The sequence below is a fragment of the Spermophilus citellus genome (assembly GCF_964194105.1).
Source record: "Spermophilus citellus genome assembly, chromosome: 16".
Classification (NCBI taxonomy): domain Eukaryota; kingdom Metazoa; phylum Chordata; class Mammalia; order Rodentia; family Sciuridae; genus Spermophilus; species Spermophilus citellus.
This window is the reverse complement of record NC_138196.1, coordinates 82,145,133-82,160,183: the sequence shown is the minus strand read 5'-3', so window position 1 is coordinate 82,160,183 and position 15,051 is coordinate 82,145,133. Positions and strand designations below refer to the sequence as shown.

The 15,051-nt window shown below is 48.8% G+C and overlaps 1 protein-coding gene across 1 annotated transcript; it reads right to left on the bottom strand.

Annotated features, from left to right (window-relative positions):
* Positions 1-7,512: 7,512 nt before the first annotated feature.
* On the bottom strand, positions 7,513-8,841 carry LOC308635341 (beta-defensin 104A-like; the record flags this gene model as incomplete). The annotated part of the gene is made up of 2 exons (XM_081269682.1): positions 7,513-7,700; positions 8,835-8,841. The coding sequence occupies 2 exons, from the start codon at positions 8,839-8,841 to the stop codon at positions 7,513-7,515; spliced, it is 195 nt and encodes a 64-aa protein (XP_081125808.1).
* Positions 8,842-15,051: the final 6,210 nt, after the last annotated feature.

Sequence of the window (15,051 nt, the reverse complement as noted above, 5' to 3'; positions counted from 1 at the left end):
CTGCTCCCATGCCTCTTCACTATTTAACTCTCACTGCATAAAGAAACAAAACGCTTCCTTCAGTAACTTTTATTTCTTGTCACCTGAGGGACACTCACACCCTAGAACTAAATATCCCAGGCCACGTGGATAATGGAACTCAGTCGAGAAGCCTGGTGCCCTGTACCTTGGTGCTATGGCTGAGGGAAGATGGGGCGACAGGTGGGGCATCCTTTGTCCATCTGTTCTCCAGAACGACCTCCTGTTGGCTCAGGTGTTGCCTCTTCCAGGACTGCCTTCCACTGCCCTGAACTTTCTCCATCCTCATCTTCTGGAATGGCACCATTTCCGGTCTCTCCTACTCCATCACCCTCCATGTTTCCCCATTCTCTCTACCCCTCTTAAAAGTTAGCATCCCTCACCATAGTCCCTCTTCTCCCCTAGAGATTCATCTCTCATGATGGATTGTTACCATCCACAAGTGAATGGCCTCTACCTGTCTGTCTCACTCTCTTCTCTCCTGGGATTCATATACTTCTGTTCAGCTCTCACTGAACTTGTGTGAAGTCCTTCCATTTCAACGCATCTGAAGCCAACCTGGCTCTACGCTCCTCCTTGCTTCCTGGGGTAGCCGTGCTCACAGTCTTTGACGTCCCATTTGCCATTCCTTCTTTGGCACCAGACCTATAAATACCTCCTCTCTAGAATGCCCCCTGATGGTGTTTTCCTATAATCTACTATTTCTACTTCAGCACATTGGGTCTCCCTGAACTCCAGATAAGACCATCTCTTACCTGGTATTTCTGCCTCTAATCTTATGCATTTCTAGCCCATTCCAAAATCTGTTGTTAGAATGAATATTCAAAACTGAAAATTGAGCCATGTTGCTCTCCTCCAGCACCTGACAGCCTTCTCTTATGCAGGGCCCTCCAGTGTCCTATCAGCTTGCCCTGAAAATGTCACAGCATCTCCTACACAAGCCTCAGCTGCTGCTATGAATCAACCTCTTTCTTTGCAACTCTGTTGGGCTTCTCCCCATTTACTCCACACTCCCTCATCTCAGAGCTTTCTATAAACTGTACCCTCTGCTTGGAGATCTCTGCCTTCCTCTAGCAAATTAATAAATTCCCAATCATGTGCAAGTTCTTCTCAAATCCCAGGAACCCTTTCTCGATTCTCTTATATTTGTCTGCTGCACGTATTTCTTGGCCTCCATCCACATGATAACATATGCAGCATTTTATTGTTTTTAAGTATTTAGGAATTTGTTTCCCCACATCTTCTTCAGGTTCCTAATTTACAACATTTCTCAGTGCCTAAAGCAAAGTAAGTACTCAGCAAATACTTATTAAATAAAAGAACACATTGCTTGAAGCTTTTCCATGAAACTTTATTACCTCCACACCCACCAGCACACAAATTGTGATTTTGAACATGTTGCTCATCTCAGGCTGTCACCTTCTGTAAGGTTGTCTTTTGGCATCTATTTTGCTACAAGAAAATGTTTAGCTGGTTTGTTGCTCATGGCAATGCCTCAGATCGTGTCTTCTGAGACACTTCTCCATGAAAAACCTGCATCTGTATTGACCTCATGGCCCAGAGGGCAGACAGGTGGACAGAGCATCCCTGTTTCTGCTTTGGTGACTTCAGTTCCTGGGTAAACAGCAGGCATCTTTCTTTTTAGAGCAGTAGCCGACTTGTGTTTCCAGATAATTACAATATTCTTGACAGAGACCTTCAGCTTTCTTGCAGTTGACAACTTTCAGAGCTGGTTCAGGTTCTGCATAAGAAACATCAAAGTTAGCCTCTTAATGTTGTCTCAGGAATTGAACAGTGGCCATGTTAGCTCTTAAGGACAGAGTGGGAGATGGCAGTGGGTATAAAACATCTTTCTGTCTTCACACTTTCACGTTCTGAACTGTAGACACTCCAGACCTGTTGCTCCAGACCTTAGGAGGAACGGTCCTGTTACGTGAAGCCCTGCTAGCTAAATGCCTGGAATTGCACTTGTGTGTATTTGTGCTAGTCTCCTTTCCCTTCTCTTGGGAGGAGAGTCAGTCCAGTAAGCCCTTTGAAATCGGAGGCCACTTCCAGAGCAACTGAGGTGAGGATAAAGCAGAAATTAAAGCTGGTGAGACCTTAATGCTGAATTTACCAGAAATCTGACATCACCCTCTTGTCCTCCTCTGCACTGAGATGCTCATCTGGATTTTCCTGTTTCAGGATCAGCAATGAATCTGGAAATAAGAGTAGCCCAGAAACTAGTGTTTCCTCCAGGCCTTGTGGATATGCAAGGATGGTCCTGGGCAGGGAGGGCCCTGGAGACTGACCAGGGCTGTCCTGAGAGTCCAAAAGGGTGGCCTGGGCTGTGGTTCCATGCCACTTCCTGTTTCCTCCTCACTCAAGGAGACTGGCATACAGTGTGTGCTGTGTTCCCATCCCCAGGAATCAGTCCCTGAACTCACTTCACACCTGGCACTTAGAGGTGTCCAGTAAATTCCTGTGCAGCGAATGACCTGTGAAGTCTCCTGGCAGGAGGAGAGTGATCAATCAATAGTGTCTCCTCTGGCTTCTGTATTGCATGAACTCAGACATTACAGAAGAGCCTTAGAGAATTCACCTCCTGGTCCCACAGTATTTCCACATTTCATGAGGCCCTCAGTGATCGGCCCAGAAGAGGCTGTAAGACCTCCACAGCCCACAGTGCTGGGTAGTGCCTGCCTATGACCTCTGCAACTTCAGAGACCAAGGCAGGAGGGTTGCAAGTTTGAAGACAGGCACTTAGCCAGACTCTGTCTCAAAAAAATAAAAAAAGGAGGGTTGTGGATGCAGCTCAGGGGCAGAGTGCCCTGGGATTCAATCCCCAGTGCCTCCAATGTGCGAATCCACACCCCCCCCCACACACACACCCTGCATGTCCTTCCTGATAGGTAGAACAGCCTGAACCACACACACAACAACTACTGTCCACCCAAACCCCTCCACACAGTCACCTTCCCATCTCATTCATTCAGTATTTCCTAAGTGGTGAACTTGTCATGCACGTTGGCACCTGACTCACCAAGAAAAGGGGGAGTTCGCGGTTGGAAGTAACGCCTTACTTGGTGATGCACCGCAGGAGGCCCGTTTGCTCCTTGCCCAGGAGCTCCTTCCTGGGGGCCGCTGGGGACCTCACTGCCCGAGGAGTTCACAGAGAGGGCTCTGGGCGAGCCTATGAGAATGCAGATGCAGAGGGGTTCAGTGCTCTCCATCCAGCAACCCACGAGGACAGGGCCCCTCTAAAGGGCAGGGACGGTGGGCAATCGGATGGGGTAAGGTGGAAGAGTGCCCGGTGCTACCTGAGCGTATGCACACTTGTGTACATGTGCATGAGTGTGTGTTGAGGGAAGAAGAGAAGAATGGTGGTGAAAAGCTGTTTGTGCAGAGACGTCTCCAGTGCAGTTGTCGGGATTCCCTAAGACTTAATGTCTTCCTCCATAAGGGGCGGAGGAATGTTCCAGAAATAAGAAAGCAAAGTGAAAGGAAGGAACTTCTTGCTTGGGAAATCAGTGCCATCAGCACATTCAAAGTGTCTGAGAACTCATCTCAGAGACTTCTGCCCAAAAGTCCCATCAGGAAAACATTCTCCTGGGACTTAGGGTCTCACTGGCCAGCCTGGACTTCCAGACCTCAGCAAAGACTTTTGCGGGAGAACCTGGCTCCCAGGAAATCTTTCTCTTTTACCTGGGAACATCAGGGCCACAAGGAGAAGGCTGACAAAGGGAGCGCAGAATCGCTGAGCCATGTCTGCCATGGGGACTGCGAGCTGAGGGCCCCAGAGTGGGCAGGCGGGTGGGTACCTTTATAGAGCTGGCTGGGTGAGTGGGCTGGGAGCATGGAGAGCTGTGTTCCTGAGTCCTCAGTCACAAAGGGCACAGAGGACACATCATATTCCCACTGTTCGCAGAACAAACACTGAGTCCTATGTTCTCCCCTCACCTTGGGTGGGTTTGGTGAATTAGAACAGAAGGACAGAGGTGGGAGGAGAAGAAAGGCATGGAAAGGCGGAATAAACATGCTGTTATTCCTACACCGTCTCCCACTAGCTCTGCAGCCCCTGAAGTTCTTTAAAACAATGATACAACAAGGCCGCCATGTTGCTTCTGTGCGTCTGTGGCACCTGCTTACCTTAGTGTGGAGAATCCTGTGTGAGGACATGAACCATGTCAAGTGTGACCTGGCTGTGGGAGCTCTCACTTAGACTTGGGTTCTAGAGCTGTTCCAAAATAGTAGAAATTCTGCTGCCTGGTCTTCCTCCTCCCAGGGGCTCTCTGTTTTCTTGTCCTCTCCCCTTCCCTTCTCTTCTCCTCCCTCCTTTTGTTTTAGTTTAACTGAATTTTCCTCATGTTCCTTCCCCTTTTATTCCCGCCTTTCTTTGGGCATCCCCTGGTGATGCTTTTGGGTCCAATTCGATTCTAGTAAGAAACGGTTTTGCAATTGAGCCTGAGTTTCTCTTGCCACCATGATGGAATGGATTCCAAGGAAAGAAAGAGATGCTCAGGGCTTAAGGGAGAGGAACCAAGTTCATTTGGAAAAGAGTAGGATCTCACAGAAGTAGAGAGTGGAAGAAGCTGATGGAGATTAGAGGGGAGGGAGCCAGGGAACAGAGAGGTTGCATAAGGGCTGTGAACACACAGCTGGGGAGGAGAAACCAGTCCTAGGTGCCGCATGCTGTAGGGAGACTATGGTTTACAAGAATTCATACATATTTTATCGAGAAATAGAAAAGAGGAGTGTCAGGCTCCCAACACAAAGAGAGGATAGACGTTGCAGGAGATGGCACTGCTAACACCCTGATTGTAGGATACACACTCTACATGTGCATCCGTTATCACTGGTGCCACCTAAATATACACCACTTGGTGACAACTAAAAACAGAACAGTAGCAATTCTTGGTGGTCACAGGAACAAACATAAGTTTTTGTAGGAGTGGTACCTTTTCTCTCTGCCTGCTGCTTGTATTCTTTTTGCCCAAATTCTCTGTACTGAAAAGTGTTTTGGCCCCTTGTCAGTCCTCAGGGCATGAGTTTTTTCTCTTGGACTCAGTCCTGAGGCAGCTCCACCCTGTCCACACCTGCTTTGAGCCTACTGTGCTGACCAGACCAGGGGCCTCCCTGCTCTGTCCTAGACAGCTCGTGGGCCCAGGGAAATGAGCACGTGGGAATATTTGCCTCCCTCTTCTGTGATTCTTATCCAGCGTAATTTTGTTCTGGAAACAAAGAAATAGGGTGACATGCCTTTGTTCTTGCACAGTCACAGCAGAGGGTCCAGTGGTGTGACTTGGTGTCCCTTGATGCTGAGGGTGAGTTTGTCCACGGCCATACACAGTGTTGGTCCAACAGGTTGCGTTTCGGAGTTTAGCCCCTTTAGAGAGTGAGGGGGAGGACCAGGGTCAGGGAGAAAAGCCTGGGCTCTTCAGGGTACAGGCTCATACTGCCTACCTGGTGATGCGGAGTTAGTTTTTCTTTTTGCCTGGGGTCACCCCACCACTGTTACTGGTGGCACTGATTCAAGTCTGAAGAAGTCCCTGGCTTTGCTGTGCTGTTATGCTGAGAAGGATGAGGTGGCCTCTCTCTAGAAAGCATCACATTGAAGTCAAGAAAGGAGGCAAAGCATAATCGTAACATGGGGCCAGACACTGGGTCTGTGCTTGAGTCTGCTGTGTAGTAGGAAGGCCGGACTGGAGATGTGGAAATCGTGGTGCAGGCCAGTTAAGCAACCTCCTCAAGGTGACAGCAAGTGGCAGGGGCCCTGGGCTTCTGACCTGTGAACACCCCATGCTGTGCTGCCTCTGATTTGTACTGGAGGTGCAGGGTCTGGGTCGGATCTTTCCCAATAGTCTGGGGAACTTGAGGAAAGCCTTAGTCTCCACAAGTGCAGGGTGAAGAAGATGCTGTTTGCTGTGTCTCTTTCAAAAGCTTAGTGTGAGGATTAGAAGAGATCATGGATGTGAAAAGCACTGTGTAAAACAGGAAGTATGAGAATAATGAAGGGACCCCACACAGCATGAGGGGCAACCCAATACAAGCTACACCGTCCTGGAGCGTACTCTGCTCCCCACTTTGGATTGTGGCTTCTCTGGGTATGAACAGGTTCCTGTGCCCCTGGCACCACAGAGGTGAGGTGCAGAGGTTCATCCCAATGTGCAGTTGGTCTTGCACAGTGTGTTTCAGGGGGACTAGCCACAGACAACTCCACCATGCGGGAGGCCTTGGAGACCACTGTGCAGTGTGCGAAACTTGCAGAATCTTCTAAGAAACCAACTCTTAAAAGACACTTGTGAAACAACCAGGGCCATTTGAACACTGATCAGTTATTAGATTTTATTAAAGAAATTGTATTGACTTTTTTTTTTCCTTTGTTGGTAATAAGTAGAATAGTGTTCTATTTTCTAAAGAGTCTTTTCTCTGATTCTAAGTTCCAAAATATGTTTAGATGGACAACCATGAAATACTGTGTCCTTCTTTGAAGTAATCTAGGAGAGGGGAGACGACCAAGGGACAAAACAGGCTGACCACCTGCTGAAACTGGACAAAGGCTGTATGAAGCTTCTCTGTACTGTTTTGGGCAAAAGGGACCCAATCTGGCCTTGGTTTCTGCACCTAAAACGTTAGGCCCATGCCACGTTCCTTGCCTGGTGGCTCACACGTGACACTGTGCACATCAGTAAGGAGACATGAGCCATCACACTTTCTTTCTTCCTTATTTTAGTGGTGGTTGACATTCATTGAAGGATCATCATGTGTCCATGGTTTGGCATGGTGGCACCCTATTTCTTAGCTGAATGACTTTGTAGAGCAAAACGTTTCCTCCTATGCCATCTGTTACCCTGAAATACAGTTTGGACAGGAAAATGTGTTCACATGCTTCACTACCCACTTTCGTCAGCAGTTTTCAGGATCAGGAGCAGAAAGCAGCCCAACGCTCTCTGCTGCCCTCTGCTGGACGTGGAACCCCACAGGTGCCCACCTGGTCAGCCCCTCAGCTCACCAGGGGTCCCTCAGGCTGCCCATCCCATTTCGTCTCTTTTGTTTTTGTCCCCAGAGGTCTGCATTTTGAAATATAGTACATTCCAAACAAGATTCAATTAATATTTATTTGGGTTTTATTCTAATTAACAATAGATAGATAACTTCTTTTCTGATCGGAATAGAAGAACAGTATTTTCCAGTTAAATTTGTATTTCAAATGACAATAAACTTGTGATGTTTTATTTAGGCTTATGGCCGATGACATAACAACATGTGTATATATTTTGTCCAGCGTTTAAAGTGTCAAAACTCATGGTTAGCCTGCATTGCCACAGCCCCTCACTGCAACCAGAAGGGCCCCTGGGACTCAGAGGGCTTCCAGCCTGTCATCCTGCCTCCCCTGCTGAGACCTGGGCTGCAGCTCAGCAACCTCCTTTGATGGCTGGGTCTGTGGTCTTTCTGGGGACCTCCTTGCTTCAGGGATGAGGAAGGGAAGACACAGGGGTTCTGTTGCTGGCGACTCTAGTAGGTAGCAGAACTGGGTTCAGAACTTGGTGTTCGGTGAGCAGTCGACTCTTGTTTCCATGTTTTTAAACAGCAAGCGGAGGTGTTGGGGCACTTTCCAATTTTGTGTTCCTGTGTCTTACATTTCCATCGGCAGCGAGCAGTCCCATAGCCACATATTCTGTCTGTCTCGAGGTCACTTCTCACTGGACATCAGGAGAAGACACTGTGGTTATTGAGCTCGAGCAGGGAAAGGCCAGACTTATAGTGGGGTCTGGGGAAAGGGTTTCAAGGAATTGCACAGACTGCTAGGGAGGGGCTCCGAGCGGACACAGGCTGGTCTCCCCAACACTCCTACCCTGATCCACTGTCGTAGTAGATGGATATCTGCTCCCATCCAGCATGATTTCTTTTCTAAGAAACAGACCAGTCCATGTCCCGCCCCTTCTTACAATCCCTTGGCAGCTCAGCTGACCATCACAGTTTGACCAAAGGTAACAGAGCCCCTCACCAGCTCCACAGAGTCTCCTTGATCTGGTCCTGGGCCACATCTCCCCAGCCATGCTGCTGTGCTGTGGCCTCGCCTCTGCAGACCTGCTGCAAGGCTCCCTCCCGACCTGTGCACCAGCTCTTCGCTCTCTGGGTGCCTCCACTGGGGCTGTCCCCGCCTTCACTGGGGCTGCTTTTCCCCCTTCCCATGAGTCACCTCTCCCAGTGTGGGGCACTTCCCATGTCCTCCTGATATAGGCCATGCCCCAGTCTAGTTTTCTCCCCACCTGTTTTTTCCCTTTTTGCTCCTGGGCATTAACCCCAGAGGTGCTTACCCACTGAGCCACATTCCTAACCTTTGTTTCTATTTTATTTGGAGACAGGATCTTGCAGAGTTGCTTAGGGCCTTGCTAAGTTGCTCAGGCTGGCTTTGGATTTGTGATCCTCCTACCTTGGCCTCCCCAGTTGCTGGGGTTACAGGTGTGGGCCATCATGCCTGGCTTCCCTGTATTCTTTAACACCATCCATGCCAAATTGGAGTCGCACACTTTTTTTTTCTTTTTTCATTCTTCTCAATTGAACTGCAAGGTCTCTTAGCATAGGGACCATGTGTGTGGGGGCTTGCCACTGCCCACCCCATCCTGAGCCTATGAAGTCCCTGGTGAGTGAATGGATGGGCTAGGATAGGTGTGAGTAAAGGATAGAGACAGAGGGCATCCTGGTCCTTGGCCCTCCTCCCAGAGCTGTGCAGGAGGGTGGGTTTTGTTACCTGGTCTCAGGTGTGCCATTTGGAAAGCAATTTTGAACCCAGTTGCCTCCTGTACCTAGCTGGTGTCACCCTAGAGCAGTACCAGGCATGGCCCGAAGCAGGACTAGTGGGTGAGGACGGACTACAGAATGAAGAAAAAGGGCCTCTGCAGAGGGCGACTGGGGTTTCTCCAGAAAGGCCCCTCCCTGAACCCTGCAGGAACCAGGTCTGGTGAGGAAGAGCCCTTGTGCTCAGGAGCCAAGGGCCTGGGGGGCATAGTCAGGGCAGAGGTCTGACCCTAAGGACCTCTGTTTGCTCTGAGTCCTGTGCCCTCCTTCCCATCTCTCCATTTTCACAGAGCAGAAGGGGCAGGAACACCCAGAGACTGCCTGATTGGGGCAGGGTTTTATGTTTGTCTTTGTCCTGGTGAAGAAAACCCTCTTATTTCTAAAGCTTTGGTGTCAGGGTTCTCGGGTCAGGATGCAGTAGGAACCAAGAAGCAATTCAGCGGAATCCTGTGCTGCCTGATCTTGACGAGGCCCCAGGTTGGCTGTCCCTGCAGTTGGTGGGCAGGAGCCTACTTCACCGTGGCTGTGACTGGCCCTCAAAGCAGCCTGTGGCAGAGGAGAGGGCAAGACGGGGGCACAAGGGAGCTGGCACAGTGCTGTGCTGAGCGACTGCATGAAGGCTGTCTCCCAGTTCTGCCTCAGAGCCAGCCACTGCACTCCTGGAGTGAGGGGAGGGAGGCAACTGTGCCAGCTGGGGAGGGGGGCAGCAGCAGAGTGGACCAGTAAGAGAGAGCAGGCTGCAGACTGCCAGACCTTTGGTGCTGAGCAAGCCTGCACAGGCCCTGGGAATTAGGGCCCAGAGAAGGAAAGCCCACAACTCGAGATTACACAGCAACATCAGTGTTCAAGCTGCAACAAAAACCTAGTCTGAGATGACCGAATGCAAAAGCAAGAACAGGAGCTACCTACCAGGCAGTGAATGAATCCTAGTGACAAATGTACTCCAAGTAAGCCAGATCACACCAGGTAAGCCAGATCACGCCTGGTAAACCAGGTCACACCTGGTAAACTAGAGCACACCAGGCAAGCCAGTTCACACCTGGTAAACCAGGTCACACCAGGGGAGCCAGATCACATCTGGTAAACCAGAGCACACCTGGTCTCTTTCTTCTGTAACCAGCTGCCCTCCTGGGCACTCACCCCCAACTATGTGGGAATGGAAGAGGCTGAAAGTGTGTGGAGGTCAAAGTCACCCACAGCAAGAGCAGGAGGTTAGGGCAGTGGACACACCCTGCAGTCCACTGTCACCTAATTGCATCTGCCTCTCTCCTCTCTGCCAGCTTCCCCTGGATGTGCCCTGAGAGTGGACAGGCATGGCCACCAGCTCGGCAGGTGCAGCTGTGGTCCTGGAGGTGTCCCTGAGCTGGGCTTTCTCCCTGAATGGGGTCTTGGCCTTGCGACAAGACCAGATCCAGATCTTGTCACAGATTGAGGGGAAACTGATTCCTCTTCCTCTTCTTCCTCCTCCTCCTCTTCCTCCTCCTCCTTCCTCTTCTTCTTCCTCCTTCTTCTTCCTCCTCCTCTGCTTTTCTTTCTCCTCCTCCTCCCCCTCCTCCTCCTCCTCCCCCTCCTCCTCCTCCTCCCCCTCCTTCTTCCTCTGGATAAATACATTATTTTCATATTTTGACCAGACGTAGAATATGGTGATAGCAGGTTTTATACAAGCATCTGTTGGAAATGACCAGGAAGAAGGACAGCATTATAAAGCGGGGAGGGCAGGCTGTGGACCCTCCTGAGACTGGGAACTCAGCCGGGCAGCGTGGAAGAGAGGGTCAGTGGGTTCCAGGAGTGGGCACTGTTGGTGTGGCCCCAGGGCTGCTGAACTTGTTGAGTTATAGTAAGTCAAGTTTTCTAAACCTACTGAAAGTGTGGCACTCGTCTTAACCCTAACATTCTGACCTGGTAGGAAAAGTTGTCTGATTCAGGAGGATGAGGACGTCCTCTTTCTGTGATGATGAGCAAAGCTGTTCGGGAAGCAGGTGGAAGAGGCATCTCCTCTCACAAAATCAACACTGAATAATTGCAGGAGCCCTAGTAAATACGGTTAGTGATGCCCTCACCCAGGAGTCCCAGGGGGATGTCCATGGTGGAGGCTAGGGACTGTCCATCACATGTGAGTCCTGATCCCCACCTTTCTGTTGTGTTTCTCTCCTTGAGCTGGTGAGCATGGCTGCCAGGGGCAGGTGAAGGTGCCATTTACAGTCCTCTACTGTGGGTTCAGCGAAGGCAGAGGAGGCTACTGTGATTGAGGAAGGTTGCGAGTCCCTCAGAATCTGTTTGCAGCAAGGCCCCCACCTCCCGTCCTCTGCAGCTGTGTGATTCTAGCCCAGAGGCTCTTCACCTGGAGGGTCTTGGTCAGGGAAGGGAGAAATGGCCAAGAGCAGCACAAGGTCCTCCTAGTCTACAGCTGCTGGAGAGAAGCAGGACAGGCAGAGTGAGCCACCCAGGCACAGGGGCAGCTCTGATTATGGGTGACGGGCTCCTGGTTACCCACGCTTGTCCAAGGGCAGCGTTCCTTAGAGGCCTCTCCAAGACACAGTGGAGAGCGAAGCTGTGCTGGGGGAAGCGGTGACTGTGGTATGGAAAGCCGAGCGCTCCATTTGCTTCTCCACCTGAAGCAGTGCATGAGATGACCTCTAAGGTCCCTTCAGCCACTGCACCCTGTGATGCTGGTGAAGGCACTTTCAGTTCTGTACTTAAACTAGCATTAAATTGCTCCAGGAAATTTCAGAAAGGCAGCTGGGGTGCATGTCCTTCCCTCCCTGCACCCCTCTCATATAGACATGATGGTAGCAGGTCAGAAAGAGGGCTGGCATGGCATGCGAGAGGCGTGAACACACAAGGGGGTCTCTGCACAGCTCTGCATGAGGAGGGGCAGGTGGGAGGACAGTAAGCTTTATGGGGATCCTCAGAGGGCCTGGTGTCTGACTGCAGAACATCAGACCAACTTGGGGTTTACGGGGAAAAGAACTAGAGTAAGAAGAGAGGTCAAAATGGAGGATTTGTTGAGTTGGTTTATTTCTACCAATGGCACCAAATACCCTGCAGTTTTACTCTGAATCTTTCTGGAAAACATGGACACTTGTGCTTAAGCCCCACCTCTACCTACAGACCAAACAGGGCTTCTGCCATCTATCTGCCCCTTAGGCAAAACACTAGATGATTACTTTAAGAAAACTTAAGGAAACTTCTGGAGAAAGTGAACATATCCAACTTTTGTGTTGGAGCACAGGTTAGACAGCGCTTGGCTCACAGCTTAAGCAAAATTCAGCATCAGTGTGTCCTACAGAGCAACCTCTGAGAACCAGTATCCCTTACACAATAGCATGGTGGACAATCAGGGGTCCCCAATGGGCCCATGTGGTCCTCCTGAAGTAGACAGCACACGAGCAACACAGGAAAACCCCTTTGGGGAAAGGCTGGTGAAAGAGAAAGGGAAGGAGCCAGACTGGGCAGGGCAGCCTCAGGCCACGGTGCAAGGTGCCACTGGTGGGAGGGTTGGGGCTGGCAGAAAAGAGCCCCAGGCTGTGGGCACAAGCACGGCCCACGGGGACCCAGAGCATAGACAGTCCCTCATCTGCAGACGTGCCCAGCCTACGCCCAGTTCTGCTTGTCCCCCTGGAAGCAACCCTGAGTGACAGTGATTCTCATGTTGAAGTGTGCAGCAGGTGGGGACTGTCAGGCCCTGTCCCACAGGAGACCTCTGGAAGCACCAAAAAGCTTCACCAACAGCCTGGAGTCAGGGGCTATGGGGCCAGTGGTGTGGCCGTGCAGGGGGGTGGAGATTCCTTTCTGCATGTGCACCTGTTGGCACAGTGCCTGGGGTGACAGAACTTTCTGGTTTAATGCTTATTGGATATCAGAAGGATGTTCTTTATCTACTACCATTTTATAGAGGGGTTGGGAGAACAGTTTTAAAATTTCACTCCCCCTAATACATCAATATCGCTCAGCACCATCTAGGTATCAATCCTCAACTGGAAGTTACAGTGAGTGCAGCAAAACACGAAAAGGAAATCAAAGGCACACACACTTGGAAGAAATGAAAGTGTCTCTGTTCATTTATGTCATGATGATCTATGTAAAAAATGCCCAAGAATCAACAATAGCAAACAAACAAAAACCCTGGAAATAATAATCATGTATAACAAAATTTAAGATACAAGGTTAAAATTAAAAAGATAGTTTCCTGGGGCTGGGGTTATGGCTCAGTGGTAGAGCGCTTACCTAGCATGCGTGAGGTACTGGCTTCTATCCTTGGCACCACATTAAAAAACATAAAATAAAATAGAGGTATTGTGTCCAGCTACAATTAAAAAATCATTTTTTTAAAAAAATATAGTTTTCTATATACTTTGAGAAAAATTGATATAAAATACACAGTATCACAACAGTAAACATCATTGAATTCTTAGGGATAACTCTGCAAAAGATGTCCAGGAGCTATATGCAGAAAAATCAAAACTTTAATGAAAGAAGTCAAGAACTGCTCACTCTCTCTCTCTCAAAAAAAAAAAGACCAGATCTAAAATTCTCTCTCTCTCTCTCTCTCTCTCTCTCTCTCTCTCTCTCTCTCACACTCTCTCACTCTCTCTCAAAAAAAAAAAAAAAAAAGAAGTCAAGAACTGGAGTAAATGGAATGCCAGACTATCAACTTAGGTCCTTAAAATTTTAAATTTTATTCACACAGACAGCAATTCATGGACCACAAATGTTTCTGGGCTGCACCAAGGGGCACAGGGGAAACCCTTTACAGGGTGAATGTGGTAATAAAGCAAAGGAAATATTTGATGGTAAAAGTGGAACAATAGCCTTTTGAGATCATTTCAGTGGAAAGCCCCTAGAGACTTATGATCTGAATCTCAAATCATCAAGATTCAGTACAAGTTATCAGAAACTTGTACTTTTCCACAAATTTCCTTCAAGGCAAGACTTTGAGAAATCTTTCAAGAAAGCATCAGAGTAAAACAACTTTTGTGGATGAAAAAGTCTTAAAATGGCCAAGACTAAATAACAGATCACAGTTAATTATAATGAAGTTGACAAGGAAATGTGGTTGTTTTGTGCTTTAAAACATTGAGGATGATAAATATGACTAGTAATATCAAAAGCAGACGTATCAGATTTCTAGACATTCCATGCAGTCTCCAGAACACCTGTTAGTAATATGTATCCATGAAAATATAGCCCAGAGGCCACATCATCTCTTCTTCACTGTTTCCCATACAGTTTGACCCATCAGGTAAGTATAATTAGTTTAATCTCTCTTTCTTTCTCTGTCTGTCTAGTCTCTCTCTCACTGTCTTTCTCAGTACCAAGGATTGAATCCATAAGTGCTCAACCACCGAGACACATCCTTAGCCCCTGTTCATTTTTTATTTTGAGGCAGGGTCTTGGTAAATTGCTTAGGGCCTTGCTCAGTTGCTGAGGCTGGCTTTGAACTTGCAATCCTCCTGCCTCAGCCTCTGGAGTCTCTGGGATTGCGACTGCACCAGGCTATTTTTTTTTTTTTTTTGATAAAAAGATGAAACAAATTCTTCAAAGTAGTCCAGGGACCTATGTAGAAAATCCTAAAGTTAGTTCGAGGTCAAAACAACTGTAGTTTGGAGTTTGATTTTGAGAAGTTTGGACAGGGTCGTATTGACATTTTTTCACACCCGATCTTCCTGTCTGTAAACGTGGCTGTGTGCTTCCATGTATTTGTGTCATCTTTAACTTTTCACAGTGCTTTGAGTTTTCCTGGTATGTCTCTCAGGAGTGAGCATGGCAGTAAAGCAAAGGAAGCAGCCTTGAACCTGAGCCACCTGGGAGGGAGCAGCAGGGCGCTCCTGGCCTCCACTCTGACACTCTCTCCTGGTTAACTGGGATTCTGTTTGGGGAGAAAGCCCGCAGAGGGGAGGTGCCATTCCTGTCGTTTATCAAAAGTGCTGTCCACAAGGCTCCACGGCTGTTGCTGTCCTCCGTTGCCAGTTGGAGTGTGTGCCAGTGTCCCCCACCACAGTCACTCTTTCCCCTTCCTATGGGGAAAGGTCACAGCCAGCCCTCAGTAAGGAGTGGTGAGCAGCGCCACCTTCTGGAGGCCAGCGTATACTCATGAGTTATTTGGAGCTCTTCTGCATGGCAAAGTTGTCTTTTCTCCCTAAGTGGCTTATTTATTTACTTTATCTATCTATCTATCTATCTATCTATCTATCTATCTATCTATCTACCTACTATCTATCTATCTATCTACTACCTATCTATCTATTTTAT